General features: G+C 42.3%; 1 protein-coding gene across 1 annotated transcript in view; it reads left to right on the top strand.

Moving 5' to 3' along the window:
- Positions 1-19,173: 19,173 nt before the first annotated feature.
- LOC147689914 (uncharacterized) overlaps positions 19,174-25,208 on the top strand; it is a 46,625-nt gene continuing 40,590 nt past the window's right edge. Inside the window, exons 1-3 of the mRNA XM_086939453.1 lie at positions 19,174-19,248; positions 19,938-20,012; positions 24,800-24,847. Of these exons, the coding sequence (XP_086795579.1) occupies positions 19,174-19,248; positions 19,938-20,012; positions 24,800-24,847 (198 nt within the window). The remainder of the gene's footprint in view (positions 19,249-19,937; positions 20,013-24,799; positions 24,848-25,208) is intronic.

Below are 25,208 nucleotides of genomic sequence, written 5' to 3'. Positions count from 1 at the left end.
TATTTTAATTTTCTTCTCTGTAGTCAAATCTTCATCACCATTAAAAGTAGAGATGTAATTAGTGAAGTATTCATGCCATTCCTACCATTTAAGTGTTGGTTCACCTGAAGCAGGTAGGAAGGCTTGTGGTGGGGATAGATTCCACACATGCCCTGAAGCCATAATGCGAATTAACCTTATAGCAGTACTATGAGTAGGAGTGAATGGTAAATAGTATATGTGTAAAATATCTAGTAAAACATACAGCTCAAGTACAAAACGATACTGCCAAGGTCTCTGTAAGGAAAGCAAACTGGGACAATGCTGTTAATAGTTTACCTCCACAATATGCGCTGCAGAATGCAGGTGCTGGTGCCCAAAACGTACTTTCACTCACGGTCAACAACAATTTCCCAAACAATATGACCAGTGCACCACTGGTATAAGCAAAGGGTGCTGCCTTATTACAGCGTGCTGGTGAGACTGGAAATCGCCCGTTTCCCAATACGCGTGACACAGCTGCTGAGGAAGCCAATACAACAATGCAGAAGAAGCCAATAAGCAGCCAATAAAACAATCCATCCAGTTTCCAATGGGCGTGCCCCTGAGGAAGGCAATAGTAATCAATGCTGTGGAAGCCAAACCTAAAAGCAGAAACCAGTGGGCATACTGTCGCAGCCTCTGATAACCAACCTTTGGGAAATGATTAGGCACAACTCTGAGCAGCACAATCAATGAACAACAAGAATGAAAATGGTAGAATGCTTGTTGCGTAGTGCTTCGGTATAGCGAACGTCGCGCTGTATGCATTCGGATTCTCATCTCAAGATGGAGGCAACGCGTAACCAAAGCGTAATGATGAAGTGTTGCAGTGACAGTTGAGGATGAAGCCGATAATACAGTTGAACCGTCACATACATCTTAGATAATGACAAATGCTGCAAGCATCGCAAAAGGTACTTACCGCCATGGTATACAATTTTTCATTGAAATTAGTTAATGCACAGTGCTAAAATAGCCAGTACTTTCCTGTTGTTTTTAGAAACAGAAAATCCAAAAGATTTCCAGCAGTAGGATGTGGACCGATATTGCCCAGGGTTGCACGCTGATGAGTCCAGTGTGTTGGGGATCGTCACCAATTCTATAAAGAAGCCTCCACACATGAAAGGGCAAGTTCATGTATTTATTGTACTTCCAACCCACCTGCGAGTAACTGTCAGGAACACTTCCAATAGGCATCCTCGCTGGTCAATCTCCAGTGCACTTTCTGTGAACATTCCAGAACATCCAGCCTGTGACAATACCCTGGAAGATTAACATCAGGTACGGTTTCTCATATGGCACATTGGTAGAAGATGGTACCTAATAGCATTTCTTAAAGCTGAAAAAATCTGCTTGCTACCACAGCACTGCACCCCGACTATGTACAGTATAATATGAAACATTTCTCAAACAATATGTTCTTCTGCATGCCTATATCGGAACTTCCGATGTAAATCCTTCAAAATGATACATTACTTTCTAATACAATCAGCTTTTACACCATAGCACAGTGTTCTCTGCAGAAACTGAGAGGATGGAAGACTCGCAGTAGACTGGGAAGGGGATTGAATAAGAGCAAGATGCACAGAACATCAGAAACCTCATCCATTCTGTCAAAATGGGCTCTCCCATAAATGTGGCATAACTATTTTACATTATTAACCACACTTCCAATCCACCTAATAACATTGATTCAGGTGCATTTACATTAATTCATCTGTTACAAGCATATGCATCATTAAAATCCTAAATTTGCACAATTTATTTGTCACCAAAGTTTGCACATAAAAAGACTTTAACAATTTCCCCCCTCATAATATTTTAAATTAATCACTATACCAACATTAATAAATTGTAATAATCTGACATTATCAAGCTGAAGCTTTCATCTTCTTAGGCAATCAAACATTCTCCTCGATAATCTTTCATTGTTGATCGATCGATTGTAGTCTTTCATTTACATTTATCCTTTTCTCTTTCTCAGTTTATTATTGCTCTTAGTTCTATTATTGTTCCTACTAATTACACACTTCAACAATTTTAAAAACATAAGTATACTAATTGCACACATCATTATGATTATTATAGGCGTTAATACTGATTTAAAACACCACCACCAGTATTTCTTAACCATTCACCTACTTTACCAAAACGATTTCCTAATTCAGGATCCTAATGTCTGCCATAGTCTTGGTTCCTCCAGTAATCTAATCTTGTGAGTTAAATTAGTTATGTTCGTAATGAAATAATTAATTGAACCACTGTGATCTGATATTAAAAAGTACATCTCTTAGTCTTAGCATTCAGTCTGCACTCCGATCCAAACAATTTGTATGAGATGAGATTTTTTCTCTTCTTATGTTCACTTTCCACTCCTCTCTTGAGCTCCAAAATGGCTCGCCAATCAAAATTGCTCACGTCTGTCCTCAACACAAAATAAGACCAAAAACTGGTCAACTCTCCAGGCCTCAAGATTTCCTAACCACCAAGCCAACTTCTGTTTAGCTCCCTCTGAAACCTTCCCTTTTATTCCATACCAGAAACCATTCCTTGAACCTCTTGCCTTCAACCAGTGAAGGGTCCTGTGAGGCAAGGCACCCAGAAAGATCACCTGGATTGATGACAAAAGCAAACCAATAAACCATGTAAAATCTCTTAAAATAACCATCTGCTTCACCAAAACCTACTGAATCTTCTGACTGATCAGCTTCACCTTTTTTTAATGGCAACACCAGTTTGTGCTTGAATGCATCCACTTTATAGCCCTAAACCTCCATTAGTCTTTTAGGAACTATCATCAACTTTACCTCATTTAAAATGAATCCCAGTCTCTTTAATAAGTTCTTCATGAAAGCCAAATGTGCCAAAAATAGAACTGACTCTGTGATGTCAGTAAGAGGTCCTCCAAATATATTATCATCCGAACCCTCTCTCTCTCAAAAAAATCAACTGCTGGTGTCAGCACCTGTGTGAAGCACCATAGAGCTGAGTGTCCGAAGGGAAGTAAAGAATTGAAACAACAGGGTTCTCCATCTGAATTGTAAAAACCATGGTCTCTGCTGATCCATTGGAATCGTGTAATGAGCATCCTTCAGATACAATTTCACTAACGAATCGCTCTATATAGCATATCCCACAAATTCTCTTCAAATGGCATAAATCTATAACTGAACACCATGCTTTGTCTTTTTTAAACCCGGAAAATTGTACTACAAACCCTAGGCATACATCCTCTACTCGTACAACCGCACCAATCTTCAACATTTGCTTTACTTGCAAACTTACCAACTTCATCAACTTGTTTCTGAACACAAGTTTGCAAGAGTCCCTTAATTTCTCTACTTTAAACAAGAAATTATTTTGAAACCCTGCATTGTTTGCGGCATCCATAGATATTTGGAGAGTCTTCATCATTATTTTGAATATTTGAATCAACCTGCCTCAAAATTTATCAGGAAAAACAAGCACAAGTCTCCACATTTACCTTGGATTCCATTGAAACTGTGAGACGTTCTTCTACCGCCTCTCGACCGCCCTCCTCTTCTCCACCAGGGAAAAATCCAGAAGATGGTTTAGAACCTCTCCCTGTTCCTCTTGGCTGATAAAACGTGGACTTTTGTCCTCCACAGTCAGCAGCCAGCACCTGCCTACTGGCCCTTTCAGAAATTTAATTTCCCATAAAATCTTATCGTTTTGTTAGGAGCCTTGTCTAAGTCAATAAATATTGACACATACTTTCCCAAGGACTGAACTAATCCATTACTAATGAAATTCCTTTTTGCCTCCTCGCTAGCCTCTTTTCGAGAGCATATTCTCCAACATGGGGTTAATCATCATCAGGATATCCTTCCTCCGTCCTGTGATTAAGCCAGCATTCACATTTCCTAAGAAGAAAACTGCCATTTGGTTCCATCCCTGTAGTAAATCCACATCTATAGGGGCATTTTTATAATGCGTCTCGCCTGCTAAATCCAATTTACCAAAATATCCAGTAGACTTTCCTGCTATTGTTTCAGTGGCCTTTATAGACCCTTTCAGGGCTCTCTTCCCATTATGAACATAAAAGATATTAGCTCTGGATCCAGGTTAGGTGTGACACACATCTTTTTGTCAATTATTATTATTATTATTAATTGTGTTTTGTTAAGCGCAAACAACCCGGCGGCCTCGTAGCGCTGTGTATAGTCAGACTAGTGTGAGCTGAGAGAACAGATTAGATAAAAAGAAGAGTTTTCAGTTCCTTCCGGAATTTCAGAAGGTTGGGTTCACTACGAAGGGAAGTAGGCAAGGAGTTCCAAGCTTTGGCGGCGTTCCAGGAGAAGGAGCGCCCACCCCATCTCGTACGTTTGATTTTGTTAACCGTGGCCAGGAATGCTGTGCTAGATCGCAGTGATCTGTGGGGGAGGTAGGGGGTCGCTAAGGAACAGATCATTGCTGGTGCGGTCTTCCACATGGCCTTGTGCATAATACACATAGATTTAAACAATACTCTGGCCTTGATGGGAAGCCAGTGAAGTTTCTTCAGGGCCGATGTTCCTGATCCCCGCCAATTGAGGCCCAGCAAAAGGCGGGCTGCAGCATTTTGAGTAACCTGAAGCTTCCTTATTGTAGAGGCAGGAGCCCCTAGGTATAAGGAGTTCTCATAGTCCAGACGGGACAAGATAATGGCTTGCACCATTATTCTACGGGCTTGAGAAGGGAGGAGTGGCAGCACTTTCCTAAGCATGCGCATAAGGCCAAAGCAGGTGGCGGACAAAATGGTTGCTTGCTGAGTGAAGCTTAAATTTGCGTCCAGCCAAATGCCCAAGCTTTTTATATGGGTCTTTGGTTGGGGCAGGGTGCCCATGCATGGGGGCCAGTCCAACAGAGGGCTAGAAATAATTGGATTGCCCAAAATCATGAGTGCGAAGCGGCCATCCACTGGGTGACCGCTACCAGGCAATTGCTGAGATTCGAGAGGGAAGTGTTGGACTGGTTCATAATTCAGCAGGCAGGACAAACAAACATTTTCAATGCAATAGGTCTCACATTTACGAGACTTTGAGCTATTCGCAATGTAAATTACAATGTCTTTTATTCATGTTTTGGTTTTTAAAACAAATAAAAGGCATTGTCATTTGCAATGCTAGTGGCTTAAACTCTCACAAATACGAGACCTATTGCATTGCAAATGCTTGTTGCTGTGAGTCACAAGGATCCTTCAGGAAAATGAAACTGGATCCAGTAAAACCAAACCAAGACCCTAAAGAACAGGGTTGCGGATTAATCTAGGCAATAAACCGGATTACTGATTCACATGGTTAGAGTGCAGGATTGAAGTTGAATAGAGGTGCAAACCCTTGCCGGACCTAATTAATGCACCTGTTATGTTCTTTGAATCCTAGTGGTGGCTGTGGGGAGTAGACCATTGCTTGGACGACGGTGTCTGGCGAGCTTGAAGTCTGTTAGATGAGAGACATTAGTAGTTCAACTACAAGTGCTTTCATGAAGATTTAAGGAGCAGCAGTGAGACGTCCTATCATTCCTTGTCTTGCGTTACTCGCTGCCTTTGGTGCCCTTACCACTTTCCCAGTCTTACCCCTCACCGATCCTTAGATATATTTTCTATTTTCCAAAAGCACCACAGATGCCCTTTAGTGAGAGTCAGAGGTAGCAGCTACTGGGTCTGGCTTGTTCTGATGTACCCTCGGCACAGCCCTTCCTACCCCTGCTCGCGGGATGAACAGCAAATAAAGTTTCATTCAGTTCTGTATTTCCCACTCCTTGCCTTAACTGGCCACCCTGGAGCAAAAGGAACGATGAATGTGTGAGAAGAGGCAAACTGTGTTACGTCATTGCAGGTCAGGGGGTATGCAATGTCACTTCCACTGCCGTGGCAGACGTGGAAAAAAGTTTCAGTTTCAGATTACGCATGATACGATTCACTCTCAATATCCCTCCCTCATGTGTAACGTTCTCAGTTTACAGGCAAGAAAGCAACATAAACAGTTTTTTTTAGCTACCAAAGCGGTTCATTGACATCTTAAGTAGAGCGTGCACCGCTCCAGTAGCCTCGTAGCACTGCACGCCTCCCCTTTGATGCGATGCGCTATGTACTTCTGTAATTTTAGATTGAACGCAGACCCCTTTTCCTCACCTCTCTGAGCAAGAACACTCATGAACGACAGAAGTAGCCTGTGGTGTTAGGGAGGCCATGTCAGCCGTCTAGAGTGAAATCGCGCTATGTGCGCGGTACACGTGCACATCGCCTGTCCGGGCACATGCACATCTGCTGTCCCCCGCTTCGGAAGCGAAAATCGACAACGTAACTTTTCGTCAACTACAGTTACAGTGAATTTTCACTTGGAAATACTTCATTGCTTTCGGTTGTAAACTCTATAAATATTTGTAAAAACTGGTTAAGAAAGACGATACCCCTCTTAGATTACATTTAAGGCATTTATTTTGGCAGCTTAAAGGAACTGCTGACATGAACCACAACTTTAGGTGCGCTCCTTTTCATGCCTTCAAAATAATATTTTGCTGTGTTTATCACAGGGTTGCTTAAATCATTTGTCCTTTGTTTGTTTTCATGACTGAGGGTCACAGGGCATTGAATCATGTACAACCCGTTCAATAAGTGTGGTTGCAAACGCATGTGACACAAGATTGGGATAGAGGCGTGTTAGAAGGAAATTTATGTTATCCACGGAAAATAAAAGTAACAGTGGGGTAGATTATTAGACAACAGGGACACCAGGGTTATAGCTACCAATTTTGTGGATGGGGAACCAGATTCCAGTCTGGGCAGCGACTCAATATCCTGTGATTCTGGGCAAATCACTTAATCTCACTAAGCCTAGCAAAACAAATGCACGTGACCTTGTGTAATGTCACAAATTTGCACCGTATTGTTCGCACAGATACGCCAAATACACTGTCACGGGTGGGGCGAAGGTGGAAAAAAATGATGTGCTTTGCCAAGACCAAGGATTCGAGTCTGGTTTCCTGGTTCGAAGGGCTGACGGCTCAAATCGCTAGTCCGCACTTACTCCCTATTACAAACAGACGGATGAGGCGCACGTAAGGCCAATGCAGATTGACCTCTTCTCATTTTCTGTCCGTAATGTAATGTAATGTAATGGCAATAAAGACATTTGAAGACAAAAACAAGCGCGGCGTGTGTTGGGATTCTGGTCTTTCTTCTACGTCAATGATAAAGCTGGTACAGAAAGCCAGATGGGCTTTACCGTGCTTCCAGCAGTATGTTAGTGCCGGGTGGGGTCTCTCTTCGGCTCCGGCTTTTCTTTGATTATCCTCCACCCAGTACTCCAGAGAACTGCCAGTGCTGGCTGCTGCTAGTCCTAAGCAGGTCCCGTTTGGTAACCAACCTCAGCAGCCTGATCCGCACCCACTTTGGCTTCAGCCAACGCTCGCGCCTCAGCCTCTACTTACAGGAGTGTCTCCTACCCCCGTGCGAGGCCAGCGGAGTGGTATGTGATAATGAGTGTATCAGGTAAGATATGGGCAAGGAAATAGGTTCTCAGCTGAGGGCATTCATACTCTGAAAAGTGGGGCGAGTACTCTTTAGGTACATACAGTGGCAAGGAAAGACCAGGGCTTCATAATGTGCAGAGGGCCAACAACCACATAGGATAACATGATAAAGTGTGAATCAACTGCATCAGATAATGTGTAGGGGTGAAAGCAGTGCTTAAGTGGGCTGCTTGGGCTTATTTATGCTATAATAAAGAGGGTAAAATTCCACCCCATTCGTAGAGTTTTTCCCCCCGCACCGCATAGACCGCAGAGTTCCTAATAACTCCATAGAGCAGAGTTGTCCCTCTCAGGCTGCTCGTCAATGTTAAGTTGGCGCGCAGGAGCAAGGAAATGCTCCATTAATTGGACAAAACTTTTATCATAAATTTGTGCGCGCATTTTCTTTTGAACCACAACTGCAGGCATTACTATCATTGCATGAAATAAAGGTCCACCGGACTGGCGCTCAGTGAACGTGCGCATGGCAGCGTGCTTTCACTTTAATCTGCGTTTAAAGTGAAAGCACACCGTGTTTAAAGTGAAAGCACGCATGTTTAAGAAGATGGCAGCGGACTCCACTGTCCACGCTCATGCTGTTAGGTTTGGACAAGTGGCGAGAGCATCCATCTTTGTCCATCTCTATGCGTGCATGTAAGGCTTTGGGAGAATCGATTGCAAAAGGTCCTCTCCATGGCAAGGCAGCGCATGCGCTGCTTTCGCCAGGCGAGACCTAAAAATGTGAAGGCCAGAAAAAACCCTCTTGCCAGTCAGACTATGGGTCAGGAGACAGACGGGAACAACAACTGGAACTGGCGAGAGCATGGAGTCCACAAAGTCCAGTGAGTGTTCAGGAACAATTGTGACACAACTGGAACCACAATGGTACGCCCTTCTGTAGTGAAGAACAAGATATGACTCATTTCCAAAAATGTGTAAGCCATCTTGAATTGGGAAGGTAAGTAAATAATAATAAGAACATGCAGATAGAAAATAAATCCAAAGACCAACAAGATAGCTTCTGAATAAAACCTGCTGTAAGGGGAATCAAGCAGGTACTGTTACCATGGGAAAAATTAGTTGGAACCCTTATATGTGGGAATCCAAGATGGTGGGCAGCGAGGACTCCGCTGCGTTCTTGCTGCCTTGAGAAGTGCTGTTGTGCCGCTGCGGGAAGCTGCTTGTGGCCTGAAGGAACTGAAGAGAGCCACACTGCAACTCCTCAGGAGGCACAGATAAGGATTCTAATCCTTATAGAGGCATGCAAGTACCCATCCACAGGAATTCCAACCTTAACATCCTCCACCTGGTCACACACATATCTATCCATCTGCCCTTCTCCACCACTCAACAAATCAAATTCTATATTATCAACCAAGGATTCCTAATTTCTTTGATGCAGCTAAGAACCCTTTCCTCCTTTGTGCCACATAGGACACCATTCTTTATGAAAACTTGATGTTACAATGCATGCGATACATCGCATGCCATTACAACATGGTTGTTACAACAACCGCGTTGTTACATCGCATACCGTTACAACCACTTGCTGTAAGGGGGCGCTGCATGTTGGAATAGTAAAATTTACTATTCCAACTCTAGTCTGTGCAACAGTAGGGAAAGTGTTGGAGTTCAAATCCAACACCTTCTGCCCCCTACAACAAGTCGTTGTGACGACTTGCATTGTAATGTTTTGCGATGTAACAAAGCGGTCGTTGTAACGATAGCGTTGTAATGGCAAGCGGTGTATCGCATGCAATGTAAAGGATGTCTCCCCTCTTTATTCTGGCACAAATCCCAGGCTCTAGAATATCACCCTAAGGCTTCACCTACTCCAACTCTACATGTTTCTCATTACTTGAAACATTACCCTTTTTGTTCTCTTCATAGAGAGACCAGAATGCTACTTGATAATAGTTATCCTTCTTTCTTTTCCTTCACAGAGCTTGCAAAGCCGTTTTAATACAAACCCCCTGATTCACAATACCTACAAATGGTGTCTGATCCTCAGTCAAGACCTACTTCTTACAAACTGTCATCCAATAACATAATGAATCTTCACAACATTTGGAAATTACAATCTCCTTTTTCTTATAAGCAGATTCACTCTACTGCTCAATACATGTGCTTGTGCCACTAGGAAGGTAATTGTGTCATCTTACGTAATGCAAGACCTCAATAATAACAGATGGACTCAAGCCCAATCCAAAGTGGCCACTAAGCAACACAAGAGGATCAAGTCCTCCCTGGTTACTGCGCAGACCCCATATGGCAGTCTCTTGTATTCTGAAACTTCTTCTCAAGAAAACAAGCAACGTATGCTGTGAGGGCTTGAGGAGCGGCTTTGCTTTAATCCTAACAAACACCACATTGTCTATTGCTGGAGGAAAGTCCTTTCTCCAAATTTAAAAGACACCTGGTATTTAAAAAAAAGGTGTGCAGCAGCCTAACGAAAAGTAAGCAAACTCAAGATATACAACGTTTTATATGATTAAAACGTACGATCAAATAATCATGCAAGATCCTTTATTACAAAAACTATCTCTTTAAGAAAATCAGCACACTCTTAATACTAAAAAGCTTCTATAAGCTAGAAGCCTCCCATATTTACCGAAAAGCAGTCAACCCAAAGGTTTATACAAACGTTTTTCAAACTTTTAATTTGAAAGAATGATGGTCATCTGTCAGGAGTAGTATTTCATAGCAGATGTGACTGTTCTTATTGTAGTTTACATAGACTGCAGTGGACATTATAATAAAGAGTCCTTTTCATTTTGATGTGTTTACTTTTAAATCTCTCCTGCATACGTAGCAATAAAGGGAGCTTTATGCATAATGGTAGCCTCTGGTCTTGCAGTAAAATCTAACATTCCTTGCCCCATTAGGACATTATTATTCACATTTTCAAACTTGCTCCTCTAGTATAATCCAATTAGAACATCCCTCACAGTTTCCATTATGCACGGTTTGCACACCAAAGGCATTGTTCAATAAGCACAGAGAGCCCATTATGGCAATTCATATCCAATAAACATTAGAAGGCTAGTTTCCATTGTGGCCAACTAGGACATCATGACCAGTTTTGAATGTTTCCTTTTAGTACACCATGACCAACTTGCTTTATGCCTAGATGGCACATCATGGTCAGTTTCTATTATGTCAGTCTAACACAATAATGACAGATATCATCGTACAATATTCACACATCATGGCCAGTTGCCATTAAGCCTAGTCGTAGGGAAGAAAGTCCTTGCCTGGCTAGGTACATTTCTATTCCCTGCAATTTTTCCTCCAGTGCATTTGACAATCTGTAAGTCAACTGTAGGTGATTCATGTTTTTGTGTTGTTCCTGAATCTAGTTTAGGATGTGCTGGCCATGGACCAAATGTTACTATTACCCTGCTTTCTGCCCACCATATTTAGAGGTCACTGCCAGCCTGGGGGCTAACTCTCTGGTTTTGTATGAATTCCCAACATATGGGTTCATACAAAGCCATTTAAAAGTTTGGGGTCTGCCCATCATTGGTACTCTGTAACAGTTGCGTTGGAGTACTCTGTCCATCAAACTAAATTGAGCCCTAAGTTATCTAGCCTTGCATTCAAGGCTGCTGAGAAACTAGTGAAGAGGACAGGTGTCCTGCAACCAACTCAATTGATTGTTTCATTCTTTCTGGCAAATCTACACTGTTGTCTGGCTGTAAAAAAAAGCCTGTTGTACACTCAAGAGTTAACTGTGTTCCGAGGATCCTCGTTCACAAGAGGTTAACACTGTTAATGTGTTAAGAATGTAACTGTCCTGTGTTCCAATGTGGAAATCAAATATATATTCTTTTTTAAAGATATATCTCAGATGGAAATTTAGTTTATTGAGTAGTTATTGTGGTAGAATAACTGAGATCCAAATCTTATATCAACACCAGGAGTAAGCATTAAAGCAAGCAAATAAAGGTTACCACTTTGCAGTCCGCCAAATGGTTCACCAATTAGTTTTTATGTGTTTAAGTTACAAATATAGCAGGTGAGTGTACATGGAGCAATGTTCTAGTCCTAGAGAGCAGAAATTGGAGAGTCAAATGTACAAATGGAGTAACTTTGTAATTCGGTATGAGTAACAATAGTACCTGAGGCCTTGGGATGCACTGGGATCCTACCAGTGGTAGTGCCCAGTAACCGCTGACTGCCTAAAGCCAATAATAAAAACATCAGGCCACTTAGCATATAATGGTCAGTCTCCATTATGTCCAGTTTTTTTTTTAGTTTTTATTTGCAGTTGTACATAGAGTGCACTAGATCCATCATGTGTCAGACTGCATCCCAAATCACAAGTTGATATATAAGTATAATTGTCCACAACCAACGCAATGACCGCCTGTAAAATTGTGGCAACCCAATGCATTATCCTTGTCTTTCTGCAGCACATACAGTTCAGCCTTTTATGTGCATGATTAAAAGTACAGATAATATATTTCAAATGATTGCTGATAATCCTGAGACTAAAGATGCAGCATTGGATACAAACTAAATCTTTAATTTAACAATTAAATAAAATCATTGCAGTTACATAAAACAGAACTGATAAGCTAAACATAAAATGAGGATTTAAAATAAGTGATTGTGTTAAATGTACATGGTTGGATAAAAGTTTGATGTTGTTTTCATGAAAGCTTGCTAGAAACGACATCCTTGAGTTTTAAAGCATTACCAATTATTTCAGCACCACTCAGGCAAGATGTTACCAAATCTCTACATCTCTTAATATTCGCTGTAGTAGTGAGATTCTTAAAAATTGCCTTCTTGGTGCAATCAGTTCATGACACTTAATCCAAATATGTGTAGGCAGCTTTGGTTTTCATCACTATCTAGACGATCATATGGAAGTCTCTTTTAGTGAACAGTCTTATTCTGATTGGTTTGCACTTTTGATCCATATTAATAAGGAGATCAGAGTATTTTTTCAGTGCTTTGTTATATGTGCTGAGAATCATCTAGATATGCTGCCCTTTTCTAGCTGGTAGAATGATTAAAATTTTTACTTGTGGGGTGGCAGCAATTTCTTCCAGTTGCCATTAAACTGCAAATTCGCCAAGGATGTACTCGTAATGTCCTACCGGGGGTTCGTTCATCATTGAGGCCAATCTAAGGTTGGCACAGAGTGAAAATGCTTCAAGGATAGTAGATTGTTTGCACAAGTGAAATTCTAATCATACTTGAGCTTGGATTTTGTTGCCTGGAAAGGTGAAAAGAAATCTGTATGTTTAGCACTGTGCTGTGTCCACCCATTTTGAAAAGGTTTGAGTGGGCATCAACTTGCTTAAAGTGGCACATAGGACTAGAGCTAAAGATGCGTCAAAGCCAATACTGTTGAACACATTACTGCTTTCTACAATTTCAGACTTCCTCCCATAGGGTCATAGATCTATAGCTATTGACCGATTCTGTTTTGGTATTATCCATTTACCATGGCCCCTTTATGATGTCATTCCTTCCAAATATCACTACTTTTGTTTTATCTCGTAATTTGGTTGTAATCTGAAAAATGTTTAGTCTTTTTCAAATTTTTTGTAACCCAATAGCTATCATCTCCAAAATCACTGTGTCGTCTACTTATAGTATCATGTTTAATGGATATCCGGCAAATTTAGGAGGAAATGTATTGACATTACAAAATCACATCCCCAAGCCGGCTGTATAAGGGTTAAACAATAATAGCGCTAAAACACAACCCTGCTTTATGCCGCTGATTGTGAATATCTTATGAATAGTGAATGTGTTTGGATCAAGCCTAATTTGTACCCACATTCCAGAATAAGGGCTAATAACCACAATCAAAATGGTGGGAGGTATACCCCAGTGTGTTAATTTTGCCCACAGTTTGAAATGATTGATGCAATCGAAGGCTGTTTTAAAATTAATGAATACTGTTGTGTGGGATGCTCACTGTATCACAATAGAAATTTTTTAAGAAATATTCCTGTATTTCGCAGCCTAGCTGGAAACGAGTTTGATAGAAGGGTAACAGTTTAGTTTTGAACGCCCAGGTTTCAAGTTCATAAAATAGCACTTGCAAAGTATTTTCTTTCCACATCCATCGGGCTATGAAGCGATAACTAGCTGGAGAGGACTGTATAACCTTTATGTATATTGGGACAAGAAGGGATCCTCTACAGATGTCCAAGACAGCATTTGTTTCTAATCAGAGTGTAAACTGAGGGATTAACATGTCTAACAGGAGAGAAATGTAGGAATATTATCAAGGTTATTTCCTTTGCTCTTTTATGTGGTTTTTCCAAGTTACACTCTTTTTCTTTGTGTGGGAGCAAAAACCATACCCCAATTTTTCGTCACTAATACGTTTTAGAAACCCCAAATTTTATCTCATACAGTTCTGCCACTAAAAATAATTTACACCCTCCTACATCAGTTTAGCAGAGCATTAAAATTGTAACTGGGACCACTCAATAATTGAGTTCTAGATCAAAGAAAAAGTTACAGGGTTTTGTTACAAAAATCTCTAAATCAAGCGGTACAGATTATACGATAAAGGCTCAAATGCAGAGTTGTACAAAGAAGTCAGTAAGTCATACTAACTTTATTTCAGTTCAATGAACCATAAAAGTGCACAGTACAAGAGACATTATACATACATAAAAAGATGATAAATACAAATCACATCCGAATACCCATGTACATATGTTAAAAGAACAGGTCATCATACAACAATTGACAAATGCTGCCTCCCGACAAAGATCAAAACCAAAGAGGCAAAAACCTCCAAAAGAAAGACCTTAAAAAAGTGCTCCTAAACGGTCCGCTATTTCGCCCGGATTGTCTGTATTCTTTTCTGATTAGGGCAGCTCAACAACTCCCTGACATAGCTAAAAACGGTTATACACTTATAATCTTAAAAAATATAAAAGTTTGGAACTGTGACCTAAATAGGTTGCATATCTCCCTTTAATACAAAACTTCATGGCCATGACTTTATTGAATCTTCGAACAGTTTGAGACATCATGACAAAGGGAGATACCCTTCTAAACAAACTACATTAAACAAACCTAATTGTAGACCATATTCGGATAATGTTAAAGCAGCGGGTTGGATCACCAACATAACATACAATAGGCATTGCGGCTTATTAAAACAATTCATCCCTTATCTAATGCTTTAACCTACACAGTATCATAATTTCAGTGCGTATCACTCTTAACAATCTTGCCCATATCGCTTTCTGATGGCAAGAACCTCCCTAATAAAATTCACAACTGCAATGCACATGACACAAGAGGCCAATGAATACTGATATCTAAAACCTTTTCCATAGGTACACGGACGTTGCTTTCTTAGTAGTGGGAGCAAAAAAAGTGCTTGTGTTGTTTTATAAATTGTGCAAAATAATACAAAATCAAAGTGCTTTCCTTAGACTAAATTGCCACAAGGACATGGCATAAGCTGATCTGACCAACATCCTCGAAGTGGAAAAGCTCCCAAAAAGTGCACTGTGCCAAACCGAAACCTAGTAAGATAAAATCTATATTGCAAGTAAGTACTAGAAATTAAGTAAAATTGTTAATGGTTGCTCAACAGGCTGACCCCAACTGGTCACAGCATTCCAATATGTCCCTGTTGCTGCCAGTGACTGCTATTTGCCCTAATACAGAAAGCCATTTTAATAGTGTCTTTGTCTTTAGTGGTCATGTTCTGAGGTTGTTCAAAGAAATCGAGAAGACCAATCTTAGAACACTTACATTTCAAATAATAAAACCAAGGAATCTTCTCTACAGTCGAGACGGCAAGACAATCCATGATAAATATCTCTCAAAAATACAAAATCATGAAATAGCCAGATCTTTACCCATAATAACAGGGGAGTATGACCAATTCGATCCTCCATATATTGCAGCCCTAATTCCGGGTGGCCGTGTTGTAGAAGCACTTTTAGATACCATCAGGAGTCTTCTGATCAAATTATTCTCTATGATTTGGCACTTATTACTCTTGGTATATCCCCACACACCTGCACCGTAAGTGGCGATGGAAAGACAATTTGCTTTTTAGAGAATTACTAATTCTTTTACTGGTGTCTGTCACAGTTTGGCTGCAAAACGAAAAATCAGAAGTCATTCTAAATCCTTACTGTTAGAACTGGCTATTTCTGGTAGGCTAAGGCTGACGCCAAAGCCAGGCAGAAACCACCAATCTAGTCAGGGCAAGGAAGTCACACGCCAAGATAACCCCTGCTCACCCCCTTGGTAGCTTGGCACGAGCAGTCTAGGCTAAACTCGGAGGCAATGTGTAAAGCATTTGCGTCAGCGCACAATAGCAACAACATACTAAGTACACCACAAAAGAGACTCCACACCAGGTTATTATAAAAATACCTTTTGTATTGTAAAAGCACATCAGATAAAATCACACATATACATGGTGCCAATTGGCACGGGCAATATTCACATGGGATCATTCACAAGACAGGGCCACATGGGCCACTGTCACAATCAACACTTTAGTAGTAATGAAATACTATCAGAACTTAGACTAAAAGAGTATAAAATCACTGTAGCACAAAGTAACAGTTATGAATCACATCCAGTAACTACTGGGAACAGGTAAGTACACACTACGCAACCCTAAACACCTTAGGAGCATGTCACGCAGGGAACCAGGACCTCACTAGGACCACCTGTACTAGAAAGAACAACCACCTAAGGATAAAATCCACTTAGGGGTATAAATCAGAACACACTACCCATGATGCATGAATATACATTCAGAGGAGTAGTAAAGAAAGAAAACACATGATGTATAGACCTACACATTCAGCAGTGTTAAGGACAGAGCACATGATGTAATCACAATACATTCAGGGGTGCAGCGCAAGAAGACACATGATGACTAAACATTCAGAGGTGCAGCGCATGAAAAGAAAGACACATAATGCATCAAACATTCAGAGGTGTCAAGGGTAAAGCAATAGCGCAAAAATCACATGAGGCCTAAAAACCTTCAGAGGTGCAGGAATAACACATGATGCAAAAGATCACATTCAGAGGTGCAATAACCATACCATTGCGCAAACTCACATAAGCCACCACCTGTGGCAGTCCCTAGGCCAATGGCCTTGTTGGGGCTCAGACGCCCTGAGTCTCAGTGTCAGGGTGCCAGTCTCAAAGTTCAAAAAGCCTAAACGTGGCAGGTGCCCACTAAGTGCTGGGCACCTGGAGAACAAAAATAGCTGTGGCTGGGCTCTCAGTAGCCCCTAGAACAAATCTGCGCCACCTGAGCCACACAGGCTCTCAAACAAATACTGCGCACGTTGGAGCCACACAGGCTCTGGCCAACACTGGTCAAACGTGGGAGCCACTCTGGCTCTAAAGCAACATGCCCCCTGGAGCCTCCCTGGACTCTCCAAGCGTTGGGGCGACCCACTGTCAACTGGGGCCGCCCTTGAAGCCCTCCTCACGGTGGAGTCCCCTACGGGGGACTCTAACTTCTCAAAATGCCCCCCCAGAGCCTCTCAGGGCTCCAAATACAAAAATGCAGCGGGGAGCCTCTCCGGGCTTCGTGCACGTTGGGGCGACCCACTGCCCACCGGGGCCGCCCTATTGCTCTCGCTCCCGGTGCCGCTCTCCGGCACCAACCACAGCCGCGTCGAGCCCCCCCCTAGCCCTTCCAACTCACCGGGCTGTCTTCGGGGCGGGGCTCCTCCGGGCGGCGGCTGCACGCGAGGGCTCTCTGCTCCTGCCGCCGGCTTCACTGTGGCGGCGGGGGAATCTCCGGTCTCCCTCTGCACACGGGAGACCGGCAACGATCATCAGAGCTTCCCCCAGGCAGGGGGAAGCGGGAACAGCCCTCTCCCGGCCGCCATGCGTCCTTCCTCTTCGGCCTCCGGGCGGCCCAGCCAATCGCGTCGCGGCTCCTGCGACGAGCCCCTCATGACGCGAGGCCGCCAACCAATGGCAGCGCGGCCTCGCCGATCCACGGGCCAATCAGAGCACGGCTCTCCTCGGGTCTCGGCCAATCCGGTCGCGGCCCCTTCGTGGTTTGTTTTCACCACGGCAGAGCGAGGTGGGCACTCGTAGATCATTAAATCAATGCAGGCAGGCGTCCTCAGCGCATCCAGCGCTATAAACGGGCAGGAAAAGCGCTAGACAGCAGGCAGGGCGCTAGAAAGTCCAGAGAAAGCGCTCTCAAGCGCTTGGGGGAAATGAAGCGCTCCAAAGCGCTAGACAGCAGGCAGAGCGCTCCCAGGTGCTCAAGGCGAAGCACAGCGCCTCCAGGCGCTAGGAACCAACTCCAGCGCTTTCCCCAGGAAAAGGCAGCTTCTCCATGCTGCCAAGGTCCCAGAGCTTCCCCAGGGGCAAAGCCAAGTCCCCCTTCAGCCCAGGCAGGGCAGAAGGGTCCCCCAGGAGTCCAGGAATCCAGGCACCCAGGGGCTGGGCAGCGCCCACCCCTGGTAGATCCAAGTCAGCCACAAGAGCAAGAACAAGAACCAGTTGGAGGGAGACACAGCTCCTTCTTATACCCAGGAATGCCTTTGAAGTACTTCGTGCAAGGGACCCTGAGTGCTGGAATGTTTCTGGTTTTCGTCTTCCTGACAGCTTCAGGGCCAGAGGTGACAGTGGGCTGTCAGGAAGGAGAGCTAGCAGGGTGGGCGACAGGCACGGCCCGGCACCACCAGACGCTCTTTCCTCCCATCCCTGACAGCAGAGGGGCCTTTCATCCACGGCTGACTCAGACCCCCTCCTCTGGTGCCTTGCAGACCCTGCAGACCCTGTCCTACTCAAACCGGACAGTCCATCCACCAGCAGGTCCAGGCACTCCTGGGCAGACTCACCAGCCAATCACACGCTAGCACCAACCTACACAATTATGCCAACTTCCAAAAGTGGTACTTCTAGACTAGACACAGTCATGCTGCATACATCATTTTGCAGCATTCATTCTCACGAGTTCACACATATCAAACTCGACCCCTGCACTCCCCACACAACAGGAACTACCATGGGCATACATATTCCCCATTCATTCCTATGGGAGGGCAGGTCACTCACTCTTCATACAGAGAGCTCAAGCACTTTACACTGTACCACAGTGAAAAAAAGTGCGCAGAGGCCTAGAATCACCAACACCAGGTTCCAGAAACAGGCTAGGAAAAAGCAAAAAGTCTAGGGGTGAACCTGCCCAAAGGGCCGGGTCCAACACTTACTGAGCAGTAAAATCAGAAAAGAGTCGGAAAGCATCCCTATTAGAACAGGAAACTATTCCCTAAAAAATCTCATTCACCTCCAGAATCAAGTTTTTTTTATACACAATGCTTGCACAAAAACGTAGTTAAAACTGCAGATTCATCATTGTATGATCACAAGTAATAACTATTTAGCAAATCAGAAGAGAGCATATCAATACCTTAATGCATAAGCACTATCCCATTTTAAGGAACACCCATTATCTTCGAGCTGCTGTTATCCGATGATATTCTAACAAAATATGAAATATTTCAAATATATCATTTCACCTCAATAAATAGTACCCGTTATACCCTGAGGAACTACAACAGAAAGACCTTCGATATTTCAACATGCCAGGAGCATTGAAAGATTATTTTACAGCCTTGTAATCATAAAAATAGGAAAATCATGACATCTGCTGATTTAATTTCTGCTGAGCTTGTGAAGAGAGATTTGCTTTGCAGGACGACACGATGGAAGAGGGTAAATTCAGGATTTGTATGACAGAAACGCCATACATTTTATCCAGGATGGATTTTTTATATAAATGTGGCACAACTACATTATGTTACTAAACACACTTCTATACCCCATTGTTTCAACAGTAATCATTTAAATTCATCGTCTGTGTATTGGATCCAACATAAAATGTATTAATATTCATTATTAATTATTGCCAAAGGTACAGATTTTAAAACACTTCCACACATGTCCTCTCGGCCTTTGATTTAGGCTTTCTTGAAATATATTTGTTTTATAATGACATTTTAGCATTTTGCCGACGTGTTACCTGAGCCTCTAACACTCAAGTGTCATTATGCATTCAGTTGTGATTGGAGTTTCAATACTTGCCATTTCATGGAAAATGTGTGCTAAAACTACAAACTGGAATGCAAGTAGTCAGATGTAGAGGCGACATGTTTGGCTGTTCCTTTCTCTCCTTTTTAAACCATCTTTTAAGTTATGATTTGTCTCTTGCCCAGTGTTATCTATAATAAAGAGATTATAGATATCTAATAATCTAACATAATTCCATTTCAGTAGGCAATAAATGTTCTTAGGGTTTCTTTCTGACTGCATGGTCCCAGTTTTTGTTCAATCGGGGAAAACACCGTAAGAACAGTTTCCTGATTATTTTCTTATCTTTGGCTCTTTCTTTTCTTTCCTTACAGTGCACTTCATGGTGTCTCAGACATTCCTCAGCCAGGCATCATCTTTTTCGGCGCCATTTCCCACCTGCAAGCAACGTATGTATGGTTTAGAGATGGCAGCAACATTATGTAGATTTTCTCTCCCTGTTTTGCCCTAGTACTGCTGGCACGCTCCATATTCTCTGCTTTGGCTCATTTTGCTAGGTATAATAGTCCTGTTTATACCCTTTGTCTTAAATACTTTCATTAACGCATTTTTCAAGGTCCAGGTTTTGTTTGTGCTCCCTTTCTTTTATTTTTCTACCCCTGTTTAGGGTGACCAACTCAGTTCCCAGGACTTTACTTTTCTTCACATAGGTTTAGGATACTTTATGATCTTTCATTTGCCCTGAAAAAGTGAAGAAGAGCATAACTCTAGAGCCGTTTGTCCAGTCACCTTTTTTCCTCTTAAGGTTGACTTCCTTCTGGGCATCTCTGTGGCCATGTCAGAAGCATATTCCCAGTGCTTGATTTATAAAATGTCAAGTACCAGCGCATATGTCTTATATACTAGGACTGAACAAAGTCAAAAGCAAGTCTCTCATAGCTGTGAAGGGATAACAAACTGTGAGGCTTTGTTTCCCCTCCATTGCATTTGCAGCTAGGTGTGAGGCTCCAGATGGCTCCCAGCCAGGACACTTAATCAAAAGGAGGCCTAATGTCTCCCTAACCTCTCTGCCTTTATTTTGGGCCCAACTGGAATTTAAGATAACAAAGCTCCTTCGCTTGCAAGTTGCTGCTGAGAATGAATGCAGACAATGTGCAGGCGCTGCAGAATGTGTCCCAGTGTCTGAAAATTACACCAGGACAAGTTCAGCATATTTCTTTGGGGCCCAACATCTTGGCTGGGGACATGGCGTCCACCCTGTGAAAAGAGTGGGTAGACACCATCTACCCGCATGTACCCTCGACTTGTGCCCTGCCGGCAGGTCTTTGCACCTGGCTGTCCTTCTTGGTGCGTCCCCTGCAGGTGCCCTGTTAGCTTCCGATGTTCAGAGGGCTCTGGCTTGGACTGGCTCTTGCTGTGCTGTCCCTGCTCCAGTGCTCATCCTCGTCCACACTGACTCTCATTCTCCAGGGGCTGTCAGTACTCCACGATTCTGCAGGATTCCAACACATAGGCAACGGCAGCATCCTTTTACCACCTTGAAGAGGGCTTTATTTAGTCTCCTTCCATCTGGCCCCCTCCCTTACCGTCTGTTCCCGCAGTGAAAAATTATTGCTGGTGCCGGGTTGGATTTACTTCTGGGTCCTTGTCCAACCTCAGCTCTTGTGCCACATTTCCTGGTCCTTCAGAAAGAGGTTTGTCTGTATGTGAAATCTGGCAGGAGAAAAACATGCCATCAGACAGTCACAGCATTCCCTCACATCGCAATTATGGTATTGTTAAAGATTTTTCAGATGTGCAACTTTGGATGACAAGTTACTTGTGCAAATTGCTTCTGTTCATCTTGTTTCTGCTTAATCTCCCTCCCAGTCAGCGGTCTGCTGCAAGTGTTCTCTCCCCGCAATTTCCGCAGAGCACAGGGGACAATAACATAAATGGGTAGAAGTGTTAAAAAGTATGCATTGTGAACAAAACTTTCCACTATGTACCTGACTTATCATTATGAAGGATTTCCACTGGAAGTTCCGGTGAACAGAAGAAAATGATTCTCGGGGTTATTGTTAATGTTTCATATTGGGTTGTACATCTCAGTACTGCAGTTGCTGAGCAAGCAAGCAGAAGATTTCTCTTATCTTAAGAAATGGATCAGTGTTAAGACCCTTTAAATTCACTAAAATGTTTTTGGATTTGTCAATGCGACCGTACCATAATCATGTTATGCTGAATTTACAGTTTTATTTAATTAATATGAATAAAATGTGTATATCGACACCTGATTTGGAAGGATCAGGGGCAACTTCTCATTTTCCTCCTGAGACTTTGTCCGAGTATTCTATGGTTTCTTTCTCACTAGTTTGTTCTAAGTACTCTTCATGAGTTAGACACTTAGGGCCCGATTCACAGAACTAACTTAAGACAAAATCCTAAACTTACTACCATTTTCGTGTTCACAGAAGGCACTTACTCCTTTCGGTATTCACAGAAGTTAGGAGTCCTAACTTTAGGACTCCTAAATGCCTTCTGTGAATACCGAAAGTCTTAAAATTAGGATTTTTCTCAGTTTAGGAGTCCTAAAGTTAGGAGTCCTAACTTTACTACTACTAAATTGAGAAAAATCCTAATTTTAAGACTTTCGGTATTCACAGAAGGCATTTAGGAGTTCTTTAGCTAGGAGTCCTAACTTTACTACTACTAAATTGAGAAAAATCCTAATTTTAAGACTTTCGGTATTCACAGAAGGCATTTAGGAGTTCTAAAGTTAAGAGTCCTAACTTTATTACCACTAAATTGAGAAAAATCCTAATTTTAAGACTTTCGGTATTCACAGAAGGCATTCAGGAGTTCCTAAGCAAGGAGTCCTAACTTTACTACTACTAAATTGAGAAAAATCCTAATTTTAAGACTTTCGGTATTCACAGAAGGCATTTAGGAATCCTAAAGTTAGGAATCCTAACTTTACTACTACTAAATTGAAAAAAATCCTAACTTTAAGACTTTCGGTATTCACAGAAGGCATTTAGGAGTCCTAAAGTTAGGACTCCTAACTTCTGTGAATACCGAAATGAGTAAGTGCCTTCTGTGAATACCAAAATGAGTAAGTGCCTTCTGTGAATACCAAAGTGGTATTAAGTTTAGGATTTTGTCTTAAGTTAGTTCTGTGAATTGGGCCCTTACATTTTAGAGGGACTTTATTTCACTGACTAGGACTCCGCTGTAATGTAATTCTTTATTCTGTCTTTATGAAAAAAATGTATTCCTCTGTAAAGTTTTATTAACGAGTCTGTATTCAATCTTTAACACGTAACTACAATCTACAACTCAAATCTTGAGTGATACCAGTTACTATTTAAGTTACTCTGCTACGTTTGGGGTACTGATGGGGAGGGTAGGCTCTTAACGCAAGATCAATAAGAGGAGATGGCTGAGCTGAACTGCCCAAGGTAAAATTTGAGGTTTTCCGATATTGAGGTGCAGGAGATTGTTGGGGTTCAGCTACCACAGCATTGAAAAGATTTTATCTTAAAAATATGATATAACAAGTGTAAACATTTTAATACAAGTTTTAGTAGCAAATATAAATTTAGCAACTGCTAGTGCTAACAGAATGAGATTTGAATTGGGATGCTGTACTACTGCACCACATGTGCACTATATCCACATTTGTAAAGTGTAATACAGCATGTTCAGCACTGGCTTCCATGGATCTTCCCTCCATTAACAATGTTAGATAGGTCAAAGACAGTAGAAACTCATTCATCACGCAAGGTACATTTCTGTGGAGCTCTGAAAGGGAAGTTAGTGCTGCCCATGAGCAGGCCCAGAGAATCACATAAACTTCACTTGACAAGGTCAGTATATTCAGCATTTGTGAAAGTCGTAAGAGCCTGGCACTGAGTCACTGAGACCTTTATCACACAAAGATGGAACAGGACGTATTCCTTATTTATATGTGTCCTCCATCCCTTTGATATTGGTTTTCCTATGATGTAAATGTTCTTTAAGTTTATTTGTAGGGTATTTAGCAAAAATGATTTATGAATCTATATTTGCTCTGAGTTCTCCTTATCGGGAATGAGATGTTATTGTGTTTACTTTGTTACTGATGCTGAATACCAACCCCAGTTATGATTAGTTTTTGCATTTGTTGTATTCAGCGTAATAAATTTGGAAACATTGCATCATATTTTTGATGGTGCTAACAACATTGCCTTTCCTATGTTGCAATATTGTCATATTTCATCACAAAGTCAGCATAAATGAATTTCTGAAGGGGTAGTCCCACATTCATTTAAACTGCAAAAACGTGGCAAATCTGTGCGATTCCCCTTACACAGTGCCACCGGACAGGGCCGGCCTTAGGCATGTGCAAGCTGTGCACCTGCACAGGGCCACCAAACCTCAGGGGCAACCACACCAATATATATCCTTAATATAATAATGCTCTGAGGATGGATACATATTTGCGTAGTGGCCCCTGGCAGGGATTTGGCGGCCTCTGGCTCTGTTCCACTTCCAAGCACCCTGACCCCCCCCTCTTCACTGGCCTCCGCGCTCCGCCCCGCCCAGACCCCCTCTTCCGGGGCCCCCTACCTACGCTCCCTGCCCAGGGCCACCATGAGCCTAGAGCCGCCCCTGCACCGGAATTATGCGATTCTGCAGCTGCCGCGTGTTTCGTATAATTGGGGGTTTGCCACACATGCCACAAAATCCATTTTCCTCCGAATAATTTAGATTTTGAGAAAACTCTTGTTTATTGAAGAAATAGTACAAATATTATGAAAAAAGCTGAAACGTATTGCAGCGCAGTAGCAGACCCTGTGTATTGAAGAGGCAGCTCACATTTCAATTGCTGTATTTAGGTGTCAAACTGATACTACTGAAGTGATACTGTTGCCCATGCAGTGCTAATATTGTGTAAAAATGCCAACATAGTGAAGTAATATTTCCACAAATTGTGCCACAATAGGCCATATAATGCACCATTTTTTATGCATACTTCAGTCATCCCCGCCGCATAATTAAGTCCTCCGCAGCCGCATAATTTCAGTGGCCCTGTGCTTACTTACATCACATTTAACCCTGGTTTTTTATAGGTCTGACGTTTTCTAAAGGAGAGTACCACTACAGTTATCTTGGTCATTAAGGCTAAGATTGCACCTGAGGAAACCGTACAGTCAGTATAATCTTGTTTCCCTTCATGCAGAGCTCTTTCTGACTTTCACTTTTTTCTTATTAGACTCTGCCTCCCAGCCCCAGTGATAGTGAAAAAGCTATCCAGAACACAGTAAGTAGTTTATCATTATACTATTTTCTCTTCTTTGGTATAAAAAAAAAAGAATCACTTCCCATTTGCCAGTGTGTCATAAGTATTGTTACATATTTCCATTCCCATCGGCATGCAAGGCACGTATGAGCAATAATGATGTAGACTTTCTGGCTCTGGTTTTCTGTGGGACTAGAGTTCAACTTGATATTCTCTGTTAGGGCCCTTGGACGAGGTGACGTCCTCGCCATCCAGCAGGGGTCTACTGGTCCTCTTTCTACCTTTAGTCTTATTTCCAGTTTTTAGGCCTCGCCCCTCGTGATGCACTGCGCAGCAGTGCTCACGCAGGCGAGCCGTTTTGTAGGGGTTTTCAAAATGGACC

The sequence above is a fragment of the Lissotriton vulgaris genome, chromosome 9 (genome assembly GCF_964263255.1).
Source record: "Lissotriton vulgaris chromosome 9, aLisVul1.2, whole genome shotgun sequence".
In the NCBI taxonomy this organism is placed as follows: Eukaryota; Metazoa; Chordata; class Amphibia; order Caudata; family Salamandridae; genus Lissotriton; species Lissotriton vulgaris.
This window is presented reverse-complemented; position numbering and strand designations above follow the sequence as displayed.